Genomic DNA, 26,165 nt, shown 5'->3' with positions numbered 1-26,165 from the left:
TGAATACTCTGGGTGCAGTAGATAAGCCAAAGGGCAATGCTGAGAATTGATAATGCTCTGATCCTGCAAGAAATCTGAGGTGTCTTCTGCAACTTGGTCGAATAGGGACCTGCAGGTATGCCTCCTTGAGATCTAGAGTCACCAGCCAAGACTCCTTGCCCAACATGGGAAGAAGTTGCTGTAGGGTCAGCATCTTGAATTTTGGCACAATGAGGTAAGTATTCAGTGCGGACAGATCGAGAATAGGCCTCCATTGTTTTTCTTTTCTTGGTACAAGGAATAGTCTGGAGTAAAATCCTTGGCCTTGTTCTGAAAGTGGTACCTTTTCTATAGCTTTCATTTGAAGCAAGTTGTTGATCTGCCTTAAAACCTCTGCCCTCTGATTTGGTGGTAGGTTTGGCATTCCGTTTCTTTTTGGCAAAGTGTGGAAGTGGAACCTGTATCCTTTGTCTATTATTTGCAGTGTCCATGTGTCCCTTGTAATATAATGCCAGTTTTTTGAGAATAAAGCCAGTTTTCCGCCCAAGGGTGTTTCCAGTTGATCCCTGGTAGGCGGAATCAGAGTGAAGTCACTGAGCCTGTCCTGGTGTAGTAGTTGTTGTTGCTGCTGTTGCACTACTCCTCTGGTTGGCAGGCTGCCACTGACGGCCTCTGTAGGAGCCCTTCGATTGGCCTCTGCCTCTAGGGCGTCTGTTCCTGCCTCTCTGGGCTCTGTCCGAGTCTGGAAAGGACCAATTCTTAGTAGGCCAGTTTCTGCTGAATCTCAGTGGTTGTACTTGCAGGAAATCCTTAACTGTTTGCAAAGATTTTGCCTTTTCTTCAAACTTTTTTAAGACCTCCTGAGCAGAGGAGCCAAATAAATTTTGTTTCTCCATTGGAGCATCCAGGAGTTTAGCTTTAACATGGTCTGGCAAAGATTGTTCCTTCAGCCAGGCATGCCTATGAATGACTGCCCCAGTCATAGCTGACCTAAATGAAGTCTCCAATGCATCATAGCCACATTTTAAAAAATGATTACTAACCTGCTGTGAGTTGAGTACCAAATCCTGAAGGGATTTACGGTCAGGGGGTTCAGGAGAAGAAAGTTTTTTATTCAGTTCGTCTAACAAATACTCTTGGTACTGTATCATATGAAATTGACAATTCAATGCCCTGACAGAAAGAGTTGCAGAAGTATAAACCTTCTTTCCCCATCTCTCTAAAGCTCTAGACTCTCTTTCAGAGGGTAGAGGATTTTTGGCCGTGGCGGCTGCAACCCCTTTAGGGCCCTGAGAAATAGTTTCTGGGTCTGCAGAATGGACTTTATACAGATGGAAATGAGAATCCGGGACCCTGTAGTATCTATCAGGTTTGGCAGGGGCTGGAGGGAGAGTATCAGGGGCTGTACTGACATCATTGTACACATCATCAATTACATTCAAAACAGGAGGTATAGCTAAGGGCCTATGTTGAGGCAAATGTAAAAAGGTCCTTAATCTTTTTCTAGAATCAGAGAATTCCTGACCTTGCCATTGAAAATGCTCTCTCATGGAGTGTAGAGTCTCACCAAAGGAAAACTCTTCAGGAGGGGAGGCCGAAGGGATAGATTCTTCAGCATCAGAATCCTCATAGGGTGAATAAGCCTCCTCCTGGTGGTCTGACAACTCAGATCCATCCGTGGACTCATCTGAAGAGTGTGGGTCAGAGGGGTCTGTCCTGGGCCTTTTGTCTGGTGGAGGGTGAGAGGCCCTGACTGGGTGAGGTTGTGAACCTCTAATTAAAGAAATAAGGTCCTCTGCAAGTCTGAGGATCTGAGAACTAGAGGAAGGCCTCTGGGAGGTAGTCTTGGGAGGCAAAGCTTTAGAAAGTTTAGCAGCTTTAGCCCTAGAAAAGGCCTTAATGGACATGGAAGCAGGGGGCCTAGCTGCCCCACGTGCAGGAGTAGAAATGTCCAAAGGTATGGTGTCGGACATTTCCTGGACACTGGTTTCGGTAGGTAGCTCGGTAGCAGACTCAGCCGGGGCCTCCAGGGCCGTGGTGGTCGGTTGAATGGATTCGGAAGAAGGAAGCTCCGAGGACTCTGTTTCGGCCGAAACCGAGACACTCGCGGTAGGCCTTACCGTGGTTTCAGCCGAAACCGCAGGCCACGAGTGTCGGTCCTTGTCCTTCCGTTTTTTCACCAAATGCGAAGTCGGAGTCTCCGACGGCATTTTATATGCAAAATTAGCCCCAAAAAATTCCTCTGCAAACTCCAACCGACGTCTAAGAGTTCATCAGTTGAAGGAAGCGCAGGCAGAACAGGCTGATATGTCGTGGTCTGGGCCTAAGCAAGGAAGGCAGTAGGAATGGAAATCCTTATGAGGTATTTGTTTCCCACAAGTTAAACAATTATTTACTTTGTCTGACATCGGCTGAGGCAAGAAAGAGTCCCCAACGGGGTACTTAGCTTTTTCGAAGTCTTTGGTAGCTGAATTCACTGGATCTGACCGACCGGCACTTGCAAACGGCTTCTGCTTCGGGCACCGCGTGGCAAGAAAGACTGAGGAAAATGGTGTCGGCTGATGCTTTTATACCCCAGACGCTCTGACGTCGGGGAAAGTGCGACATCAGCCGAGGCCAGACCCAGACTTTGGAATCCGGCCGACCGAAGGGCTGCCTGAGGCAGGACAACCCATATGTTATGACTGCAGATGCATCCTTGAAGGACATCCGAAAGTTGTCCCGAGGCCTCTCCCTCGGGCCCGACTGAAGAATCGAGAGTCCTGAATCCGTGGACGGCACCGACGGGGTCAGAGCCGACATCGGCACCAATAAGCCAGGAGGGGCCATTGGAACAGACTTGGAAACATCACACGGAGCCGAGCACTCCGGCTCTGAAGGCTGGGATGCGCTCGGAGGAAGAATCATAGTAGGTTGCAGTATGGGCTCCGGAGCAGAGAACAATTTAGCCAAAACCGTTGACTGAAGGAGTCTCTGCACCACTCTATCAACATCCACATCCGATAGTGTCATGGAGGATTTGGAGGGCAGGGAGGAAGATCGAAATCTCCTCTCTGGTGATACTTGCCTAATACTGGGTGATCGGCTCCGAATAGGTTCCAATATAATTGGAGCGGACGCCGGATCCATCAACACCGACACTTCCTGCAGTCCCGAGGACAGTGGAGCAGAGGATGTCGAAGCTAATTTAATTACTTTCTCCGGTGGCTCCAAGGAGACTGAAGGAGCCGGAGATCTCTTTTTTTTGATTTAGTGGCTCTAGGTTTTGAGCTGGAAGCAGATTCCAGACCCTCTTCGAACAAGGGTTTCAAAAGTCCCTTCAGAATTAACTTATTCTTTCTTTCCTGAAGTACCCTAGGACTAAATGCATGACAGAAGCTGCAAGACTCCTGCAGATGAATTGCTCCCAGACAATAAACACATACCGAAATGTCCATCGGTAATGGACATTTTACAGCCACATTTTTAGCATTTCTTAAAGCCAGAGGGCTTGTGCTCCTTCGAATTTTTAGACATCTTAAGTATTTTCAACAACCAAGACAAAGGATCACAGGTAAGAACCGACTGGAGAAAAACAAACAGTCACCAACTATACCACACTAAGTGCGGGAAAAAGAATTACCACTAACCGACTTTAACAACACAATCCTCAGATACACACACACACACACACACACACACACACACACACACACACACACACACACACAAAGGGAACTAAGGCTAAACCTCTAATTTAAACGGTTTTAGACCAGCTGTTAGTACACACACGAAGGGGACCAATTTAAACGGCTTTAACCAAAGGATAGAAAAAAGGGAAGCAAGGGGACAGACTAGGTCCTCTAACTGAAATGGGCCTAGCCCATTGGAACAGCTAATGGGATACTAGAAAAACAATCACACACACCGAACAAAACTTTCACAACACCAAACTAAGAAATAGCTATTAAAATAGCTTTTGTTTGTAATAATTCTCTCAAGAAGAAGAAAAGGTGTACTTAGCCACAGCCAAGAGCGAGACCACGTCCGAGCTACACGAGCGGCAAACGAGATCTGGGGATATAGAGCAATGCAGCATGGGATACAGTCTTAGCCCAGCCAATAGAAAGACTTTGCGCTAGAAAAGTTTGGCAGAGTCGGAGCCGATATTCGGCTTCGAACCCACGAGTAAGAATGTAGGCGAGACTGGACTACATAACATCATCAGTTCCTATATGCACCCAAACCATAAAACTTCTTTGCCTAAACCTAAATTCCCTCATTGCTTTTTAAACCTAAAAATCCACTCCTGTTCCCCAATCCTTATTCCCCGATTACTCCTCAACCCTGAACTCTCCTAGCACTCCCTGATGCTAAGCCTAAATCCTCCCAGTTAGCAATATAAGCGAGTGAAACACTCCCATTCAATTACACTGCTACAAACCAAATAGCTGCACCTTGCTGAGAAAAAACAGCACCATATGAACATACTTTAGCCACCAACAAAGAAGCATTTGAATAAACACAATTTGAATAATGCTGCTAACTTCATACTCAACAAAAGCAGACTCAATAAAAAAATAGAAGAAACTGGATAACTGTAACCTCACGAGAGATCACCTGCTTAGAGCTTCCAGACAAACAATGAACGGACACCAAGACACAGTTTTTAAAGAAGGAACCACCCAAGGAAAGGATCTGGGGATTTGTGTGGATGAAAGGGGCATAAAAACTTCAGCAATGAACCCTACAACGAATACAATACAGATGTATAACAGTAGATGTTCAAACACTGCTATCAAAATTAAACCAGCACATACCAAACTCTGAAATGAGGGTGTAGGAAAGCAACCATTTGAAATGTGGAGACCCACTAGAGCATATCCTAAAACACAGATTGAATGGCTTTAAAAACAGACTTGCACATACCAAATCAGAGATGACCATTTCCAGGAATATTCCCTTTTCTATGAGGTATGGCGATCTTGGAATGGGCATATATAAATTTAGGGAGTGTGGAGGGCTTGTCTTGTAAAAGGAGAAGAGCGATGTTCGAAATTCACTCTTCTCCTGGAGCTGCTCTGCTTAGAGAGTAAAATTCAGGGGTGCAGGCAATTGGTTCACAGATGCTACAACAGCAGCTGCTGCTACTGCAGAATGAGCTACAACCTGCCTTTGTAGGGTCCCTTCTACGGTTAGACAGTGATTTGGACAGTGTCTGCTTAGATAATGAGGTGGATAGTTTCACTAGCTTGAAGGAAATAAATAACTGTTCTTATTTTCTCATCTCTGTAGTTAACAGACTGTCTATGCAAGTCCAGGAATTGAAGGAGTCGTCGTCCTTAATTTTTGAGGATTGGGGAAGAACACTGACCACCAGACAGACTTGTCCTAGTCTCTCTCTAGATGGTTTGGTTTGGGGCCAACTCCAAGATCACTTTAGACATGAGGTCAGGCTAGTCCTCAAGAACATTCTGCCCTGATTTAAAATAAAATTGGTACAACTCTGTAAGCAGGGCCTATACAAAGATAGGATAACCACTAAGATGGTATTTTTTGCAAGCTTAAAACATGAAAGCCACCAGGGGTAGAAAATGAAAAGAAAAACTGTAAGTGCACACAAACATGCAAAAAAATGAAGTCATGTAGTTCAACACAATCCAAACCTACCAGCAATAAGTAGTTATTTGTAATCTTCATTCATTTCCAGCACTAAATGCTCTCATGCTGGTAGACATCCTAATATGATCTTGCTTTCTTAGAAAGTTACTTTTTACCAATAATGTAAGGTGAAGGCAAAATTTATGAGACAGACTTGTCCTAGTCTCTCTCTAGTCAGATTACAATAGCATTCACATAAAATGGAAACAGGAAGAAATTCTGTTAAGTTTGAGAATACTCAGTAAAAAAAGTGTCAGTGCCTTGTTAGCAGTGACTTACATGTGTGTTACTTGATCTCTAAAAAGTGCATACAGAAACAACAATAGAGATGACAATCAGGATAACACTGCTTTTTTCTAAGTTTTGAGTTTCAATTTCCTGAATTTAAAGTTCTGTCTATCCTGTTCCATCTTAACCTGGATGGCTCTACGGCACCGGTGACATGAAATAAAAAAAGAACATATACCTTGCAATGTATGGTTTGCTTGGCAAGAAACATTCAAATGTGACAAGACAACTGATTTGAAAACAAGGCAGACAAACTCCTAAAGAAAGTATCATAAGACATAATTCAGCCACAGACTGGTTTGCAATGAGGAAGCTGCCTAGGTCAGAAATGACACAGAGGAGAAGAAATTGCTAAATCATGCCATTTATGTTGAAGTGGGGATTGTTCTTTAGGGAGATAAATACACTAGGGAATGAAACATTGGGCTTCAGGGAGTTAGGCTTCTTTAAAATCACAACCATTTACTGGTTCAAAAGGAAAGCAAGCAAATCTCTTAAGCCTAGAATTCAGACTCCAAGGTTCAAAAACCCTATTCAGGAAGTTTAGTTATTATACAAGATTAGGGGACGACACACAGCTGAACACACAAAATGTCAGAGAAATGCACATTACTGAGGCATAAACCAGCCTCAACTTAAACACGGAACAAGAATGGTCAGCCCTCTAAAAAGCTGAGAGTTCCACATCCACGGCTCAGATACCACAGACTAGCTTACCTGACTTTCATTACCAAATGTAGCCCATCTGAAGCCTTACTTAGCCTCTTTAATCAAGCCTCTCCACTAGGTGCATACCAGAAACCTGGAAAATTATCACTGTAATGTTACTGCAGAAGTGTGGCCCAGCAACAGATTCTGATAACTACAGACCTATTAATTTTGCTAGCCTTTTTTGTAAACCTGTGGAGTGCATTATTTATCTCAGAGATGATATGAAAAATCACTAATCTGGGCATCAAAAATCTATTAATCCCTGGACCTTCATCAAGTCAGCATTTTCAAGAAGGTCCTGCCTATTTACCTTTAGTAAGGTCTTTGAAAAAGTCATTGAAGCAGTGGGTAGTGGTACTACATACATTTCTGGACCCTCCAAGACCTTTGACATTATTTCCTATGTATGCATTCCTGACAAACTTGTAAACCTAAATAAAAATCCTTCTGTTGTTCGCTGGATAGCTAACTGGTTGTCTGAGAGGACCCATGTGGTTAGAGTTGCAGGTGTCATTTCTTCATAGGTTCATACATAAATACTAGGCTAACTAACCCTTGTAGGACATTTTAAGACTGATTTCCCTATTTGTGCTCCAAATAAATACCCTACCCATTTGGTTATAGACTGGACTTACCCATCACATGGCTGACAATACTAGATTGCCCCTAATAAGAATAACTGGGATCATACCATAAATAATTTGAGGGGACCCATGCATGGGATAAAGCATTTAAGAGGTGTTTCTGTCCATGAATAGTATAGGGGCAGTCCTGGAGAAAACTTTGTTTCCCATCCGCATATCTAAGTTGCGCCTAAATATAGCCAGTGATGAAATTTATGTGGCTGGGGAGTCTGTTCCACAGTGGCAGTATCTTCTGTGACTTATGTCTGTTCCTACAAAGAATTCTGCTGATGTTGCAGAACAGGTTTAGATCCCTAGACAGAGTATTTCTGATGCCAACTGACTTGTTGATCTGCAGTAAATCGATAAAATCCATAAATGGGTCAGAGGATGCCTTGAAAGACAGATACAGGTCTTAGCTGTCTTTAGGATACCAAGTATAGTAACAGGGCTTTCAGTCAGTCCATGTAGAATATGATGTGTAGGCCTTGTATCTTTTTAGTAAAGCATCTCTATGGGCATTCCAACTGTCGCATGTGTCTGGACAGATATATACCAAAGGGGGCATTATATTCAATGATTAGCCTAATGACAGCTGAGTAATGACATCCCTAGAACTAGACATAATCCCTTTGTTTAACAAACAGCTCAATAAAACGACTCTTAAAACAACAGACACAGGCTGATCAAAAGTTAAGTCACTGTCCACATAGGCTCTCAAATCCCGAGCAACTGTGTCAACTGTGCGCACTGTCAGTGTGTTAATTCCCTACAGCAGATCACTTCCCCAAAGGATATAATAATGTATTCCTTTTTTTGCCATTTAGTTTCAGTCCATGATTTTGGCAGTGGTTATTTGAGACAAACCTTCTTGCAGGATGAGGGGATTCAATGCCTACTCCTAGCTTGCAGTCATCTACAAACTTAATTAGCCACAGCCTTTCTGAAAGAGTAGGAGGGGGGGAAAGGTACCAGTGCTGTACTACAAGTACAGTGCTGGGCCTTCTCCTATTTGGCATCCATTCCTTGTACCTTCAGCCCAAAATTCCTGGCCTATAATTATCCAGGCTTGCTGATAACCGTAAAATGGGTGTTGTTATTCAAAATTCCACTGACAAGAACTGAACCAACATGGGTTAGACCATGTTCAATCTGAAATTAAATTTGAAAAAATGTAGTTACTTTTGGTTAAATTATATATATATATATATATATATATATATATATATATATATATATATATATATATATATATATAAATAAATAAATAAAATGTTCCCACACCACAAATGTGACTCACCTCTCCAATAAGACACTGTTGTATGACATCTAGTTTGAAGCAGAGAGGTATCAAACTCCTGTCACATTGCACTGATAAACTATATTGACAAATGACTAAGCAGAGTACTCAATTAGTCAAGATGATGAGCAGTTTGGATTCAGACCAGGATGCAGCACAACCAACTAGAGGTTTGCAGCTAGACAGACAACGGGGGAAGAAGATTAAGATGAGGAGAGAGTCCAACTGGGCATTCCAAGACTTGCAGAAAGCATATCTAGGAAGGTTGAATAGGGAACCCTGTGATGGTTCTAAGTTCCAGAAATATTGGTAGAATTAGTGTGAGCGAAGTATGAACTGTGTTAACTGTGTTCCAACTCCATAGGGGTTTCCCAGTGGGAGTGGGTGTGCATCAGGGTTCAGCTTCGAGTCCAATGCTGTTCATACTAGTGAAAGACTACAAAAGCCAAAAACTGAGACAGAAGGGAAAAATTGTGGAACAGGCTAACAGCTTCAACTACATGGGAGGGGTGATTGACAAGTAGGAATGTTTCAATAAGGAGGTCAAAGCTACAATGACAAGAGCTGCAGTCAACTGACACAGAGCATCAGGGGCAATGTGTGAAAGAAGAATGTCCAAGAAGCTAAACGTTAAGTGTACAAAACAGCACCCAGTACTTCTAGCTTCCTCAACTGCACTGCCTTCATTATTCATATTTCTGTGCCTTACAGAAGTGATGGAGATGCACCACCAGTTATGAGTGGTAAGATGCAAACAGTGAGACAGTTACACAGAAGGTCAAAGCAACAGATTGTAGTGGTTTGGGCATGCGCAGGAAAGCACAAGATGATTTAGTAAACAAGAATTAGAAGAGACATGCAAAAGGCAAGAGGAAATAAGACTGTCCAGTCAATAGATGAATGGATTCTTATCAGAAAAGACCACCAACAGTCATGCATAACTGTTGAAGCAAATGGGAGAGTGGCACAGAATCGTGAGAGGAGTCACAGTGAAATCCAAACCTCACATAAGAAATGGGGAAAAAAGAGGTTGTTGATGATGATAAAGCTACAGAGAGATACCTGGTGCAGGATGGGAGAGAAAGGGATGTCTGGCAGCAAGGGAAACTTCCATCAGCCAAGAAAGCCAAACAGCTGCAGCCCAAGTCCTAGTGTTACAAAAATGGACCTCCTTTTAACAGATTTTACATTTATGAAGAAAAAACAATGCTAAGTTTAAGTACACAATGCTCAAGTTCATAACACGCACACAATAAAGTATTAGAAAGCTGCTGTATATATTGTTTTTCTTGGGAGAAGTCCACTGCAACTGCACCCACTTTATAAGCACTATTAATTTTGAGACGTGCAAGCAAAGAACATCCTAGCTTGTGTTCCTTCCCTACTATGTAGAGTAAAGCTTGAACTTTTCATATAAATGTAACCGGACAACTCCCACGTATCCCGTTGAACAAGGAGAGAAGGATTAAACTTTTGCAATGAAATGCATGAGCTGCCAGCTGGGAAATATTTTATGGTAGTTTATATATTCGTTCATTGCAAGTCTGTGCAATGACAGGGACACTGCAGTGACAAAATATACACTACTATACTATTAAAGATATAACAAACATCAGTGCATGAATTAGAACAGAGTAAGAAGCACAAGGTCAGAGGAGCAATGCAGTAATGCAGTTTTCTTTTCATTAGACCTTAAAGCATTATGTTTGCTAAACGCTACAACTTTCTGATAGCTTTTTTAATGAAATGTCCTTTCAACAATCCCACATGCACACAAATAAGCTACTTAAGTACTTAATACATGCACCATGGAAGTGATTTTCTGAGAACAAATGGTCACAGATAATTTCCACTTTAACAACCCATGACATTCTTAATACAATTCATACATTCTGCATTAAATATTAGTTCGGTAATCAAAAAAACAGCATGATATTTTTTAAATCTGTATGAACAGAAACTGCTGCAAAAAAGAAATAAAAGAAAATTTCTGACCAACAATTACAGATTTACAAAAGTTAATAGCGGCACCATTTTCTGAGAATACTCAATAAGGAAATTAATGAAATTGTACAAATTCTTCAAGGGTTTTGGGGATCTGGTTTTTAAAGTTAATGCCATATACACGAACTGCCCTAGCAGACAGGCACTTGAGGCTCAATTTCATTTGAGTTTTGAGAAGTATTTCTGACACGCCTGTCGTACTTTTATCCAAAGCAGTCTTCTTCTGTTTGTTAGTCATATCAGTGTGAGCACCTGCTTCGACCAAACCAATGATAATAGAATGCAGTGTTAAAAAATCACTAATGGGTCTGTTGTATTGCACAATTATGTGAAGAGGAGTGTTCCCCTCATTGTCCACTGCATTCACATCTGCACCACAATCTATCAGCAACTTTACAACTAGCTCATTTGGGAAGCTACATACATCGTTGGTGTGAAAGTCATCCACAGGTGTATTAGAATTTACAGCTAGGTGCAGTAAGCTAGACCCTTCCCGAATTCTAGGATCCAGCTGAATCAAGCCGTATATCTGTCTGTTAACCATAGCCTGTTCCTCCTCATTACGAACTGTTTTAGTTGAAATACACACCAGATATAAAAAAGTAAAAATATTAGATTCATAGTTGTCCATAGCTGCATGAATATCTATGTCTTGTGTATTTTTAATCCTTGCCATACCTCTTTCAATTTCTACAACACTACACCTCAAAACACTTTCAATATCTCTACCTTTTACTGGTTCATTCAAATGTATCATCTGTGAAAATACCTGAGCAAATCTAAGAAGGTCTTTATGAGTATTTCTGTTGCCTTTCTGCCTCAAATGTAAAGCATGCAGCCATAATTTAATACACTGTTCAAATTCCATATTATCAGCATACACTGCTCCACGGTAAATAATGGGATGGGAGACATCAATATTATCTGAGCCTAAAATCCGTTCCCTGACAATGAGTCCTTCCATGTGAAGAGCGTCTCTGTCCTGTCTTATGATTTCCAGTTCTCGTGGATTTTTACATTCATATCTGTTGCCATAAGCCTCAATTGGTGGAAGGACCTCTTTCTCAATGATGTTCCTTGAATCTCTAAACCTCTCCAGCATTGCCAAATATAAATAATGGTAAGTCTTTAGAATGTCGTAATTTTCTCGATCATTAGCAAAAGAGGCACCCAGCAGCTCCAGTGCCTCAATTCTACTAGTTCTATCACAGTCCACATGAGAAAGTAAAAGTTCAACTACATCTGATTTGCAACTTTCAGCTGCTACTTTTAATGGTGTCATCCCATGACCATTCTTCACCATAGCAGCATTCCATTTTACTAACTCTCTTACAATGTCCAGGTGTCCAGCTTCAGCAGCAAAATGAAGTGCTGTAGCTCCACAGTGAGCCTTTGCATTAGGATCAGCATGTTGTTCCAACAAATACTTTACCACCTCTGTATGGCCTTTGTAAGCTGCAATCATAAGACAGGTATTGTCATACTTGTTTGCAATACCAATATCGGCATTGTTTTCTACTAAGTACCGCACAATATCCAATCTGCCATCAAAGCAAGCAGCCCTAAGTGGTGTTGAATTAGTAACTGTTGTATGGTTAACATCAGCTCCATGACTGACCAGTAGCTTCACAACTTCAAAATGTCCAGCTCCAGCAGCACACCATAAAGCTGTAGCCCCATCAATTACAAACCTGCAATGACAAATACAGTGTAAATAATTAAAAAAAAAAAAAAAAAAAACATTTTCATGACAGCAAAGCACAATTACAGCCCCAAAATGCACTATATATTCATTCCCTTTCAAAAATCCCATTAAATTATTTAGTCTTTAAGCCTGTATCATTGTACTGAATTTTTACATTACACCTTTTCTTAAATTTATTTTATCCTTTTCACACTGTCAAGATATATTTCTTCTTTTAGAGAAGATGTACACCTACAGCCAAGTGAGTGGGCGAAAGTTTACAAAAAAGGTACACTGCTACTTGCTTAGAAAAATCACCAATTTCTCTTGAAAAGTTTCTCTCAAAAATCACAGGAAGCTATACAAAAAAATGGTGATCATGAGGAATTTTTTTTTTCAAAGAAAACCTATAGTCAAGGTACCACAGCTCTAAGTCAGCGGTACACAGACTATTTTGGAAAAGGAATGTCATTAGTTTATCACAACTGGTCTTGGCTAAAAAAAAAATTAAAATAAAACCAAAATGGTCCCCCTCCTGCCATTTACTGAGGAAAGGGAAAAAAAAAAACTACTAATTATATGGAATGATGTGGGGGCATTAATACTGCAAAAAGACTAATACACCAAGTTCTGCCCATACATCTTCCATTAAAATGATCCTCCAAAAGCCATAAAATAAAGCACTGAACAAAAGATAATAGTTGTTACAATGTCATTAATATTTTATTTGATTCAAATATACAAATGGATGACTTGCAGAAGAGGAAAAAAATATCAACATCTCTTCTGCACAGACTCAAAAACCTTTAGTTAAATATTAAAATGCTATTTAATCCTAAAAGCATTCAGGAAACAGTATTATGATTTGGATAGTTACCCAAGAAACAACCAGGAATGCTGTGCTGGTTGTGGTTACTGGAGAATGGTATACATAACAGGTTCATAGGTGTGTACTATGCTAATGGCCATGGAGCCTTTACAAGCCTACCCCATAGACGTGCCCTGGCAATGTGCCGCCCGACGTTAGTTCCCAGTGCCTCTATCAAGTACAGCCACTGAAGTGATCCCCAGGGTGAACTATTTCCCATCCACTCATCTAGATTTCTCTTGAAGAGGGCCAGTGAGGTGCTCTGCTTGATATGTATGGGAAAAGGTTGAGGTCTCTGGAGATTGTGGTGCGGAGGGATTGGGATTTCTTTAGATGTAGCATTTCTAACAGAGATGTGTCAGACATGGCTTTATAAGTCAAGCAGAGATCGCCTCTTAGTAGAAGGGAGGAGACAGAAAAGAGCTGGAGTTTTTTTGAGTCTGTCCATGTAGGACATTTAAGGCCTAGAATCCTCTTCGTGAGGTACTTCTGTGGCCTTTAAAGCTGTTGCATGTGTCTAGTGAGGTACATGCCAAATGAGGCATTATACTCAATGATTGGCCTAATGAGGGAAGAGTAGACAGAGATGATGACCTCTTTCTTCCTGGATGCAAAACCCTTGGTAATTGAGATATGCCACATAGGACTTTCGGACCACAGTGGCAATGTGGTGGTCGAAGGAGCGGTTGCTGTCAACCTGTGTCCCCACATCTTTTATAACACCTTCAGTGTTCAGTGGGCTCCCATCGATGTGGTAATTAGTGGGAACTTAGTTTTTCCCAAAAGGGGACGATGACGCATTTTTTTGGCATTAAGCTTAAGGCCATGGTTTCAACACCAATCACTGGTCTCAGTGAGGCCTTTCTGTAGGATGTCTACATCACTTGTGGAGTTAATAATGTCCCCAGCTTGCAGTCTGCGAACCTGGTCAGCCAGAGTCCCTACATGTTGGCCTGGACTTCTGAGAAGTAGATGCCACATAGGAGAGGACATAGGACCGATCCCTGTGGGACTCCACTCGTGACTGGTCGGCAGTCTGACTTGGAAGTCCGGTACTTTCACACTGTGGGTTCTGTGAGCCAATTTGCAACCCACCTAGTGATATAGGGGTTGATGTCTAGTTTGGTGAGTTTATCAATAATTCTTGAGTGGGGAATGGTATCAAAGATCTTGGCCAGATCGAGGTAGGCTGTATGAACTGCCTTGCTTTCATCCACAGCTCTGTTGACCGACTCAAAGAAGTCAACCAGGTTGAGCAGGCACAATCTACCTTTCACAAAATCAAATTCCGTGGGATCTAGAGTATGGAGAGTCCCTATATCCTTCTTAATTAGGTCCATGATGATGTGTCCATAGTCTTACCTATCAGACTCGTCAGGCTAATGGGGCGATAATTCTCAGGGTCTGTAGCCTCTCCCCCTTTATGGAGAGGGTTGACTGTAGCATTGCGCCATTTGGTGGGGACAAAGCCTGAGGTGAGGCTGGGACTGAACAGGGCACACAGACGTGGTGCCAGTTCAGTTTGTAGTTCATGTAGAACACATCCAGGGATATTGTCAGGTCCCATGGAAGCTGTATTCTTGGCCTTGGACAATGCAGCTTTAACCTGTGCTGCAGTAATGCTGGGTATCTGGCATTCCTCCAGTATTGTGATTCGCCCTTTGGGGGTGGGGTAAAGTTGGCACACTCTGTCAGCCAGTATATTGCCAATATCTGTTGGCTCAGTATAGGAGTCATCACTACCAAATCTTGAACCCAGGACCCTGTGCACTACAACCACAGCAACGTACCGTACACCATCTGAGCTGTGTCAGATATTAAGCATAACAAATCAAACGGTTTAACGGATGCATACCACCTACTGTCCAACGCAAACCTGGCAAATACACCAAGTAACAGGTGTTAGCCACCCAAATTGGTTGTCAATTGCTTCCAAAATTACAAACACACACAAATGCAGGAAAAGCAATCTGCTTCAGGCATTAAAATCATAGGAATGAAAAGAAATTACTGGCTCTTAAAAGTCATGCTACAGGGTTCTTAGCCGAAAGGAAAATGCTCTTAAAGGAAAAAAATACACCTATTTGTCCAGGGGATCTTTTTAGTCAAGTGGCACTGATGATAGCACAGACTGCTGGAGGTCCTGGGTTTGACTCCCAAATGAGGGTTGATGTCCTTTCACTTCTAAGATTCCAGAATTACAATTATTTGAAAATTCTAGTTATATGAAAAGTTATCTACTTCTAACAACACTGTATCTTCAGGAGTGGGTTCATCCTCTGTTAATTCACATAATCAAGGGTAAAGACATCACTACCACTCAGCAAGCCAAACGTTCCCCTACTACTCTTTATGATTCCCCCTGTCCCACAATGCACTTTTCACATCCTAGGTTAGCTGCACTGAAGTAAAAAGTATACAAGTACCTATACAAATCCCACAAGACAACCTTGGTCAAGGCAGGGGAAGGTGAGTGGAATCATTACAGAAGATGGATCAACTCCTACAAAACCATTATTATGCTCAAGTACACAACATTCATATCTGACAGAAGTGGATCCACTCTCTAACTCCTGGGACAGTCTCCAGATCTTCCTTTTGGGAGACTCCAATGGGAACTTAACCTTGGCAATGGTAGCTTCAAAGGCAAATATGGATCTTGAAGAAAAACATTTTACTTATGGTGTTAAAAGTATTTAAAGACCACGAATGCTAAACAAACTAAAAAGGGCTACATTTTTGAAGAAAGCTGTGGTGCCTTCCATTTTGAATATGTACATATTCTCTGCTGGTGTGGGTTTCTCCATGTACTTGAGTTGCCTCCCAAACATATGTGGCAATGGACTGATGAATCTAAAATTGTCCCCAAGTGTGTATGTGGTGTGTATGTAACACTGAAGAAAGGCCTGGGAATCTACTTCCTTAGTAAACTCCATGGATGGTGGCAGCTGTTCAGATGATCACTACAGCAGTCTGATGCAACCTGTAAGCATGGATGGACTGAGGTAGCTACAACTCTGGTACCGTGAAATTGACCAAGTTTAAGTAATGGCTTTTATAATCCAATAACAATCTGACAAGGTTTAAGTGCAAAGGCATTATGCCAAAGACTCTGAAGCTAAGGAAACAAAATCAGCCATCTTTTCGTAAAGTCTTGGCGTTATTCACACAGTATCTTGGATGGCAATGAACATCACTGCATTCCCGCAAGTATACCCCATGATTGTCTATCACTACATAAAAGAGATGCAGAATATGCTACTGGAGGCAGCCTACACAAGGAAGCATATATATTTGTCCCTACAGAGTCTTCCTTGCACTATGTCTTTGGCGACAGTGTACAATCACCACTCTACATAAAAAGTAGGGTTAATGGCAATGACTGGAAGTCAAGAAACCAACAGTTGAGCCACTGCATGGAAATGCCCAGGTGACACTTGCCTGATGGCAGAGATAGCAGTTCCTTAATGGGTCTCAAGAATACAGCCTTGTCCAACAGGACACAGATGTGTAGAGAAACAGATCTCCATGGGCCAACACACCACAAGGAGGATGACTTCAGCTTTGAGAAGTTTCAACTTCTACTATTTTTTTTGACATTAGAGGAAAGGGGAGGGGTGAGCAAAGAGTAGTCTAGTTGGCCAGTTCTGAGCTATAGTTTCTCAAGGAGTCTCTGGTGACATAATGAGATAGAAAAAAAATCACTGCATGTGACACTGTATAGGGAAGCATACACACTACAGCAAGAACTTCCCCATTTTCAAACTTTTCTTGGCAAAAAAGCCCAGCAAGTGATTCATTGATGAAAAGTAACAAATCACCCGGAATACTGATGGCAGCAAGAAAACTGTTGCTGGCCAACACCCACTCCCAGTGTCTTACTGCTTCCTGGAACACAGAGTAGGATTGGGTTACCCATTTCTTATTGATCTAATACATAACCATCACAATATCCACATGTGCGAGGACTCCCACTAAAAGGGAATCCAGGGCAGTTTAGAGCAGCAGGACTGCTCTCATATCCAACACAGTGATGATTAAGTAAAAGTTCTGATTAAAGGTCAGACAGCATAAGTGGTATGCCTGCTGATGTTTGCATTACGACAGCTGCAACAGCCTTAGCTATATGGGTTATGTACTGTCAAGGATACAACAGATGGCCAACTTCCAAAGCTTCAGGGAACCTTCCATGTGCCCAAACTCCCAAGAAGTGGCTAAAAGAAAAGTTTGGGCACAAAGCTCTCTAGAGGTTTCTTGCTAGCAGAGAAAGGGAGGTGTAGCCCTGAAAGGACAATGCTAAGAACACCGAAAAAAATGAATGTTCACATGCTGGCATAAACACTCACTAAAAAAGAAAGGGGAATGGATGGAGGGAGCAGTGATCATTCAAGCATCTACTGCTATGTTAAGTTCTACTTGCATAACTGTACTACGTTCATCAGATTGATTACTGCTGAGTAGTTCTGGCTATATGGGTAGATTAGCATAACTACCTTCATTTGGGAGGTGAAAGGAGTGCAGTCCATAAGCCCCTGTAGAATGGGGCTAGCAATGCCTTATCTGGACCTAGAGATGGAATCATAATTGTAGTGCTTTGTAAGAGTTATGTACAGAGGACCAAGCAGCAGCTTCTAGAATACAACCCTTTCTATAAAGCCACAGATGAAGCCAACAGGTGGCCTTGTCCCTGCCTGGAATAGCTTTGTTATGGTAAGTATAACAGGCAATAGCCTTAGACAACAGTCTGTTTTGACTCAGATTGTCCTTTCTTATATTCACAACAAATGAACAACTGATTAGAAGACCTGAAAGATTTATTTTTGTCAAGACAGTACAAGTTTTCTGAGGACATCCAAGTTATGAAGTATCCTCTCTCCAGATTCAGAAAAGAAAACGGGAAGATTGATAGTTTGGCTTAAAGTAAAGGGAGACTGGCATAATGGTTAAGATATGTACCTTAAAAACGCAAGGTACAGGGTTTGATTCTTACATGGGTTAATTGGCTAGGTTTAAAATGGCCCTAAGGGCAGTTAGTCTAGAACTAATCTATGAACCAATCTGATAACATTTTAGGCATAAAAGGATTAGTTCTCCAAGAAACCCTGAACATACTGAAAATGAGATAGGACTGACTCACCATAAGAGGTCACAGAAATCAGTAAAGATGTTTTCCATGTTTAAGAACCCCAAGTCAGCCAGATCAGTTGTTTCTAATGGAGCAAGTGTTAACTTCTCTAACACAAAATTAATAGCCCAAGGAGGGTCTGTGACAATGTGAGGGTACTGCCAACTATGCCAGGAGAAGTAGGGCAGTGGATGTGTAACATATGCCAGCACAGGTAGTGGGACTTTGTAAAGAATTATACATCATTTGTATAGCAAACAGATTTGTACAGATGCTTGTGTTGAAAAATGTACTTGTAAAGCTGCTTGTGTTTAAAATGTACCAACAGTGTACCCTGCTGGACAGAAAAAGAATTATACATGTATTATTGTAGCCGCTTAAATGCACATGTTTTAACAGAGGATACTGAAAGAGAAGGGGGTAATTTCAAACACTGATAATAGTTTGAAATTAAATAACCTGGCTTAGGTCATAAAGACTGTATCTTACAGTTCTCAATGCAGCCAGAGATAAAAAAAATCTGTACTAGGAAGCTTCCTGCATTGTCATTGGGGTGAACTAACTGCTACTCTGGAAGAAAATAAGTTATGTATACCTACCATAACGTTCCATGTGAATTGTCCATCTCGCCTTCATTCTTACTGATGGATTCAGAGCCGATCCTCGGCTCTGACTTGGCCAAATACAAACGCTCAATGTCTTCAACCAGCTCGCGGCTCACTCCCTAACCCATGATGCACTGGTGCTGCCATCAGATCTCGTTTACTGCCAAAAATGTTGCGTCAACTCCTAATAGACCCAACAGCACAGAATACACTAGAGAAAGGTGAAAGTACAGCCATGCCTCACCTCAGGTTCTCAGTCCCCAAGAAGCCTGGATGGAGGTTGGAGAGTGGGACGCAAGAATAAAGGCGAGATGGACGACTCACATGGAATGTTATGGTAGGTACATAACTTCATGTGAAGTTGTCCTATCTTGCTTTCATTCTTACTGATGGGATAGCGTCCCAAGCACCATCTTCTTGGGTGGCTCATGGGAGCATATTCTTCAGGACAGTGGAACCAAAGGAAGCCCTGTCCCTGGAGGCCCTATCCACCTTGTAATGAGTGATAAAAGGTATGAGGCCTTGACCAAGTGGCTGCTGCACAAATGGTATCTATCTGTAGTTTGGCTGAAAAAGTGGAGACAGCTCTAGTTGAGTGGGCCTTTATCTTGTCTTGCAATGGTCTATTCACTGAAGTAAATGAAATGCAATCCGATAAACATTTTGATAATATGGTCTTTACTACAGGAGCGCTTTTCCTGGAGTCCGAGAAGGAAACAAAGAGTTGATAGGTTTTCCTGAAGTCTTTGGTTCTGTCTAAATAAAAGCAAAACTGTCCGTGAACATCATGTTTGTGCAGCATGTACTCTTGTCTTACTGTTATAGTTAGGGAAGAATTCAGGTAACTCTATAGACGGATTCAAATTTGTTTCTGAACATACTTTCGGTAAAAATGAAGGATTTGTATTGAGAGACTATCTATCCTTATGACATATCATGTATGGGGGTTTAATGACCAAAGCTTGTAATTCTGAAACCCTCCGAGCAGAAGTTATGGCCACTAAAAAGATGGTTTTCCATGTGATATATTTAGGTCACAAGAAGACGCTGGTTCAAAGGATGGTAAAAATTATTCATGACGGAACAAAATTTAGATTCCACGGAGCAAGAGGGGATTTGATGGGTGGTCAGAAAGGCTTTCGAAAGTCTATGAGACATGACATTAGACCCCTCCCCCATTGCCAAAATGAAAATTCAAGATTGCTGCCAATTGAATTTGAATAGTAGCTCCCTCATTGAAAATATTTGTAAAAAATTCCAAAATAGAGGATACTGGAGCCAAGTAAGGATTAATATGATTATGAACTGCCCATATTGAGAATCTCTTCCATTTGCTGAGATATAATTCCCTAGTGAAGGACTTGTGAGAAGATGTCAGTATATGCTGAGCTGCAGCTGAAAGGTTCTGAAGCCTGGCTATGTTCGGAATTAGAGCAGCCAAGCTGTCAATTTGAGGGACTGAAGGGATGGAGGAAGAGCCCCCGATGAATGAATCAGGTGGTCTGGAGCTGGGTCCAGGATCTAAGGTTTTTCCAATAGATGAGGCCGAAGATAGGGGAACCAAACCTGGCAATGCCAGTAAGGGGCTATTAGAATTAAGGTCCTTCCCAGAGCACTGGCTTTCTGTAAAACTTTGGGTATCAGTGGTAATGTGGGAAAAGCATAATGGAGACCTGGAGGCCAATTGTGTACAAGTGCATCCCTTGGAGCTTCCCACGGAGGGGGAATTAGGGCAAAGTAGCTTCTGCATTTAGTGTTTGTGGGAGTGGCAAAAAGATCACAGCAAGGCTGGCCCCATTTGCGTAAAATCATTTCAGCCACTTCTTTCTTGAGGTATCACAGTTGTGAGGCAATAGAATTGCCCTGCTCAGCTTGTCTGCTATCATGCTGGACCTCTCCGGGATGTGTGTTGCTATTAGAAAGCGCTGGGAGGAGGTTGCCCACTGCCTTACTCTCAACGCCTCTCTACATAGGGGGTAAGATTTGCTTCCTCCTTGTTGATGTACCAGACTACTGACATGTCTGTCTGTATCGCAATGGTTCCAAGAGGTACAGTTATGAAAGGACTGCAACGCTACAAGTACCTCTCTCATGTCTAGGACACTGATATGCAGGTGAGCCTCGTGTTCCTTCCATGTGCCTTGGACTGTTCTACCCGGATAATGCCCCCCCATCAGAGAAGCATCCGTGGTCACTATGGCTGCAGGAGTGGGTAGAACAAAAGGACGGCTTATCGTTACACAATCCTATGTTAGCCACCGCTGAAGGTCCTTCTTGCAGGAATTTCTTGCAGGAATTTGTAATTATCATCTGATTCAACATTGGGAGTTCTTGAAAGGACCACTGCGTGAAAAGGAGCCATTGTAGTATCCACACATGCATCCGCCCAGTGGAATTGCAAGTCGCTGCCGCCATTGTACCCGGTAACTTGACAACTGTTGAAGCCGGGACTTTTGCTTTTGAGAGGAGGGTCAGAACCTGGTGTTGGAGAGCACAAACCCTGTCTGACAGAAGCTTTAAGGTCACTGTGGTGGTATCCAGATCTGCTCCTATAAAAACAGTATGTTGCGATGGGAATAAGACAGACTTGGCTAGGTTTATGGCAATCCCCAACTGACAGCAGAGCTTCAGAGTGGTGTCCCCTTGCTTGAATGAGTTGCTACCTGATGGTGGCAGTTAGGAGCCAGTCATCTAGGTATGGAAACTCCTGGAATCCTAAACGCTTCAGGTGAGGAGCAACTACTGCCATGTATTTGGTGAACACACTGCAGGCTGTTGTGAAACCAAAGGGCAGTGCTCAAAACTGATAGTGAATGGTTCCCAGCTGGAAGTGCAGGTGATCTCTGGATGGTTTGCCCATTTTTATGTGGTAGTACGCATCCTGGAGATCTATCGAGCACATCCAATTGTCTTTTCCTAGAAAAGGAAGTATCGACTGCAGTGCAACTCATCTAGAACTTTGTCTTCTTCACAGATATGTTTAGTCTGCTGAGATCCAGAATGGGTCTAAAGTCCCCTGTTTTCTTTGGAACTAAAAAGAACCTTCAGTAAGTTCCGGATCCTATCTGGTCTGCTGGGACTGGTTGCATGACTCTTTCTAGCAACCTTTGGATTTCTATGACTGTTTCCTGTGACTGGGTGGAATATCTGCAATCTTTTTTATCAAGGGAGGTGAGGTGGAAAAGGGAATAGAGTAACCTCTGGACATGATACTTTGTACCCAGCTGTCTTTTGTTATTTTTAGTCAGGTGTCTAGGTACAAAGATAAGTGTCGCCCGACTGCCTCCAGAGTTGAACAGGCGGGTCTCCTTTCAGGAGCACTGACAGGGCTTCCCAAAGAACTGTTCCGTGTCTCCCCGATTCTGCGGACCCCCTCTGCCACGTGGTCGGCGTCTTCCATTATTGCCCCATCTGCCTCTGGAGGGGGGTTCACCAAGTGTGTCCTGAAAAGCTCCTGGAGATTTTCAGAACCACATTTTCCTCCCTTCTGACCTTTGGGATAAGGTCTGGTAGGTGTGGGAAAATGGACTCCGACAGCAGACAGAGTCTTTCCCTCTTGTTCACACCTGGTAAGCGTTTCTTTTACTTTGGGTCCAATAAACACAAGCCTAAGAGTGATTTCTGTACGCCCTGCTCTACTCGCTCCATCAGCTGCATAAGAAATCAGATGCATGGACGAGTTTACTAGGGAATTAAGGGTGGAGAGTTGGGAGGATATTTTGTCTGTAACCCCTACAGCTACTGAACCCTGAAGAATATCTCCCAGCACGTTTGGATGTCTTTGCAATCTAGTAAAATGTGTAAGGTAATTCAGAGATCAGTGTAAAGGTGGCTGAAGTAAACATGCGCTTTCCATATCGGTCCATTACCCTCGAATCTTTATTCAGAGGATGGACCGATGTCAAAGGTTCAGATAACTCCTTTTTGGTGGCCGCTGCCACCACCATGGTATCAACAGGGACCCCCCCTTTGGCGAGAAAAGCTTTGTCTTGTGGCGATCTAATACAGTTATTAGGCCTCCTAGGGACAGGCTCCACTGAATCTGGAGACTCCCACGCCTTTCGACAAACTAGGTTCATAAGTTTGTCGAAAGGCGGAGATACCCAAGTAGCAGAGGGCTGAGACCCGAAAGCCTTCAGGTAGACCAACTCATCAGAAGGGTTGAGGGGCTGCCAGCCACCCCTCTGTTTGAGAATCTCTAAGAGATCTGCAAAAGAGATATCTTCTGAGGGTGACCATGGGGACACTTCTGAATCATCTAGGTCAGTATCTGAGGTTACTGATTCCTTGGGGGGGGGGGGGGGGCAAATGGTTCCCTTGCATAGCCTATTCCGAGGGACCTCCTCAGTGGGAGCTTCTGTGGAGGTCTCTGAAGAGCAGGGCTCACCCGATGGGACTTCCTGAGGCTCTAGGTCTCTACGCTTCTGTGGAATCTGTAATGCGGAGGTACACACTGATGCTTCAGGGGAAGAAACTGTTAGCCCTGATGAAGTGGACTGTCCATGGGAACAGTGCTCTCCTCCTGGTATCGAAAGCCCCTCGACTCCAATGTGAAGGAACCCCTGGATCAGAAGAAAAACAGACTGTTCTCTCGGCACCAGGACGGTGGGCTCCGAGCCAGAGGTAGGAGTCGAACTCACCCACGCCGAAGCCCCGAGAGGCAAGGTCGGACCCAACAAATCGGTTCAACTGTCCTCCCCGGACCCAACAAGACACTGTTGGCCCCTAGACTCTTCGGTTGGGACCAAAGTAGTCTGAGAAGTCTGATCCGAAGAACCTGGAGCAGGTCTCAGTACAGACAGCTCCACAATCGGCTCCAAGCATTCTGGCTCCGAAACCTCGAGTCAGTTTGGTGGAGGAAGAGATGTGGGGTGAGGAAGGTTAGCCTGTTTCAAAGCCCGTGGGGTCAGCCCAGACAAAAGCTTGGCCAATGTCTGCAGAAGCCTCTGCATTACATGATCCACATCCAAGTCAGACGGGCTTCTTGAGGATCAAGATGATGCAGCTGAAGCTATGGATTGCAAAATAGGTGACTTCAAAGTAGGAGACACCAGCTCCAAAACCGGGGACTGGCGCCTCACTGTTATGACAGTCTGCTCTGAAGGCAATGGCACCGAGATCAAAGGTCTATCAGATTTTGACTTACTGGAAGAAGGAACCTTTTCAGACTCCAAGGATCCAGTGGTAGATGCTCTTTTATATGTTTTGTAGGTTTGCCATGAGTAGTCTGACCTTGCTCTATTTCTTCCTGAAAGGAAGTCTTAATCATGCCTTTGACAAACAATTTGTTCTCTCTCTCGCAGTACATGAGAACTAAAAGAATGGCAGTTAGAACAGGTTTCTTGCACATATGAGTTGATGCCTGATCAGTGGTAATGAGCCAGTCATCTAAATATGGAAACACTGAATCCTTGCAGTCTCAGGTGAGCTGCTACTACCGCCGTGCACTTGGGAAACACCCCAATGGCTGGCGAGTCCAAGTCCAAGGGCAGTACTCTGAATGGATAATGACAGACTCCCAGTCGGAAGCATAAGTATCTTCTGGACCATGTAACAGTATGTGTCCTGAAGGTCTATACAGCACATAAAGTTGTCCTTGACCAGAAGGGGATAATTGACTGAACTGAACAGTGACCATCGAAACTTGGTTCTTTTAACGGTCTTGTTTAGTTTGGAAAAGAGCCAGAATTTGTCACCAGTCCCCCGTTTTCTTAGGCACCAAAAAAAGACCGTGAGCAAATTCTGGACTCTATCTTGTCTGGTGGGACTTCTTGGATGACTTTTTTCTAGCAGCTTTTGTATCTGAATTACTACTTGTTCCCTCTGACCGGATGGAACATCATGGATTTTCTTTGGAATTAATGGAGAAAGGGAAAAGGGTATAATACAGCTTCTGGAAATAATCCTCTACACCCAAGTATCTTTTGTTACATCTAGCCAGACTCTCTGGTGCAGGGATAATCTTCCCTGACTATCTCCAAATGTAGACAATCGGGTCTTTCAGGTGTGCTTATAGTGTTTTTCAAAGAACGAGTCTCTGAAACCCTGGTTCTGTGGGTCACCTCTGCCATGGGGGCGTCTTCATCTATTAGAGTTCCCCTTCTGCCTCTGGGGGAACTTCCTACACGTGTCTTGAAAAGGACCCTTAGACTTCTTGAACTGCATTTTTCAACCATCTTTTTGAGTCCTGGAAAAGGTTCATTGAGGAGTCGAAAAATGCATCCCCACAGCAGACAGGGTCTTTCTGTCTTTCTCACACCTAGACAGTGTGTCTTTCACTTTTGGGGCCAAATAAAGACGTTCTGTGTAAAGGAGCACTGACAAAAGAAAACATGAAAGGTGTCTGCAGACTCTCAGAGAAGCTTATCCTTATGGAAAAGCTTGAACCAGCTGCCCTTGAGGTTCCCTCCACAACATCGGAGATCAACTTCGTGGATGAACTGGATACGGAATGTAGGGTCGTCAGCTGAGTGATGCCTGAACTTCATCAGAAACAGCACCAGAGAGGGTATTTAACAATTCCTTGATCAAATCCCTCTATAATCTAGTAAAATGTGCCAAACAGTTCAGAGACCTCGCTCATGACTCCCTGTTGCGGGGGATGGATAGAGGAACTTTCCTCAGCTAGTTCCTTTTTGGTGGCTGCCACAACAACCATGGCATTAACAGGAACTCCTTTCCCCCAAAACTGTCTTATCTACTGGGTGTGCCATTATCCTATTTGGTCTGCTAAGAATGGGCTCTATGGTGTAAGGGTCCTTTCATGCCCACCAGATCATCAAGTCAATGAGCTCATTGGTGGGTGGACTCACCCAGGAGGTAGACAGTCCAGTACAAAAGTCTCCAGGAGAAAAGATTCCTCAGACATGGGGATGCTGGACATCCAACCACCTCTCTGCTTAAGGATTTCTAGGATGCCTCCAAAGGAGACATCCTCAGGAGGTGATCACAGGGACCCTTCACCATCAAAATCTGTGTAACAAAGACAGTTGTGTTGTCTGTCAGAATCAACACCTGTCCTGGAAGAAGTAAATCCTTGAAGGCCATTAATGCAAACTGGACTGCCAACATCTCCTTCATGTTGATATGTAGATGCTGTAGTCTGACAGGCCACTTGTCTTGTATCCACTTTCCATTCAGATGAGCTCCCCAAGCTGTGTCCGAGGCATCTGTCGTTAAAATCTGACTCGCCTCTGGCCGGGTCACAGAGAGTCCCTTGTTTAGGTGACATTCCTGAGCCCACCACAAAAATTCCTATTGAATGCAAGGTATTATTGGAATGACAGTGTCCAAATCCTGGCAGTGCTGTGTCCATAAATTTTTGAGATACCACTGCAG

The 26,165-nt window shown here is 43.0% G+C and overlaps 1 protein-coding gene across 1 annotated transcript in view; it reads right to left on the bottom strand.

Annotated features, from left to right (window-relative positions):
• Positions 1 to 10,261: 10,261 nt before the first annotated feature.
• FEM1B (fem-1 homolog B) overlaps positions 10,262 to 26,165 on the bottom strand; it is an 83,848-nt gene continuing 67,944 nt past the window's right edge. The window contains exon 2 of the mRNA XM_044077668.1: positions 10,262 to 12,236. Within this exon, the coding sequence (XP_043933603.1) occupies positions 10,601 to 12,236 (1,636 nt within the window). The 3' untranslated portion in view covers positions 10,262 to 10,600. The remainder of the gene's footprint in view (positions 12,237 to 26,165) is intronic.

This window comes from Protopterus annectens, chromosome 7.part0 (genome assembly GCF_019279795.1).
Source record: "Protopterus annectens isolate FY-2018-M chromosome 7.part0, PAN1.0, whole genome shotgun sequence".
Classification (NCBI taxonomy): Eukaryota; Metazoa; Chordata; order Ceratodontiformes; family Protopteridae; genus Protopterus; species Protopterus annectens.
The sequence above is the reverse complement of the archived record's forward strand: the minus strand, read 5'-3'. Positions and strand labels throughout refer to the sequence as shown.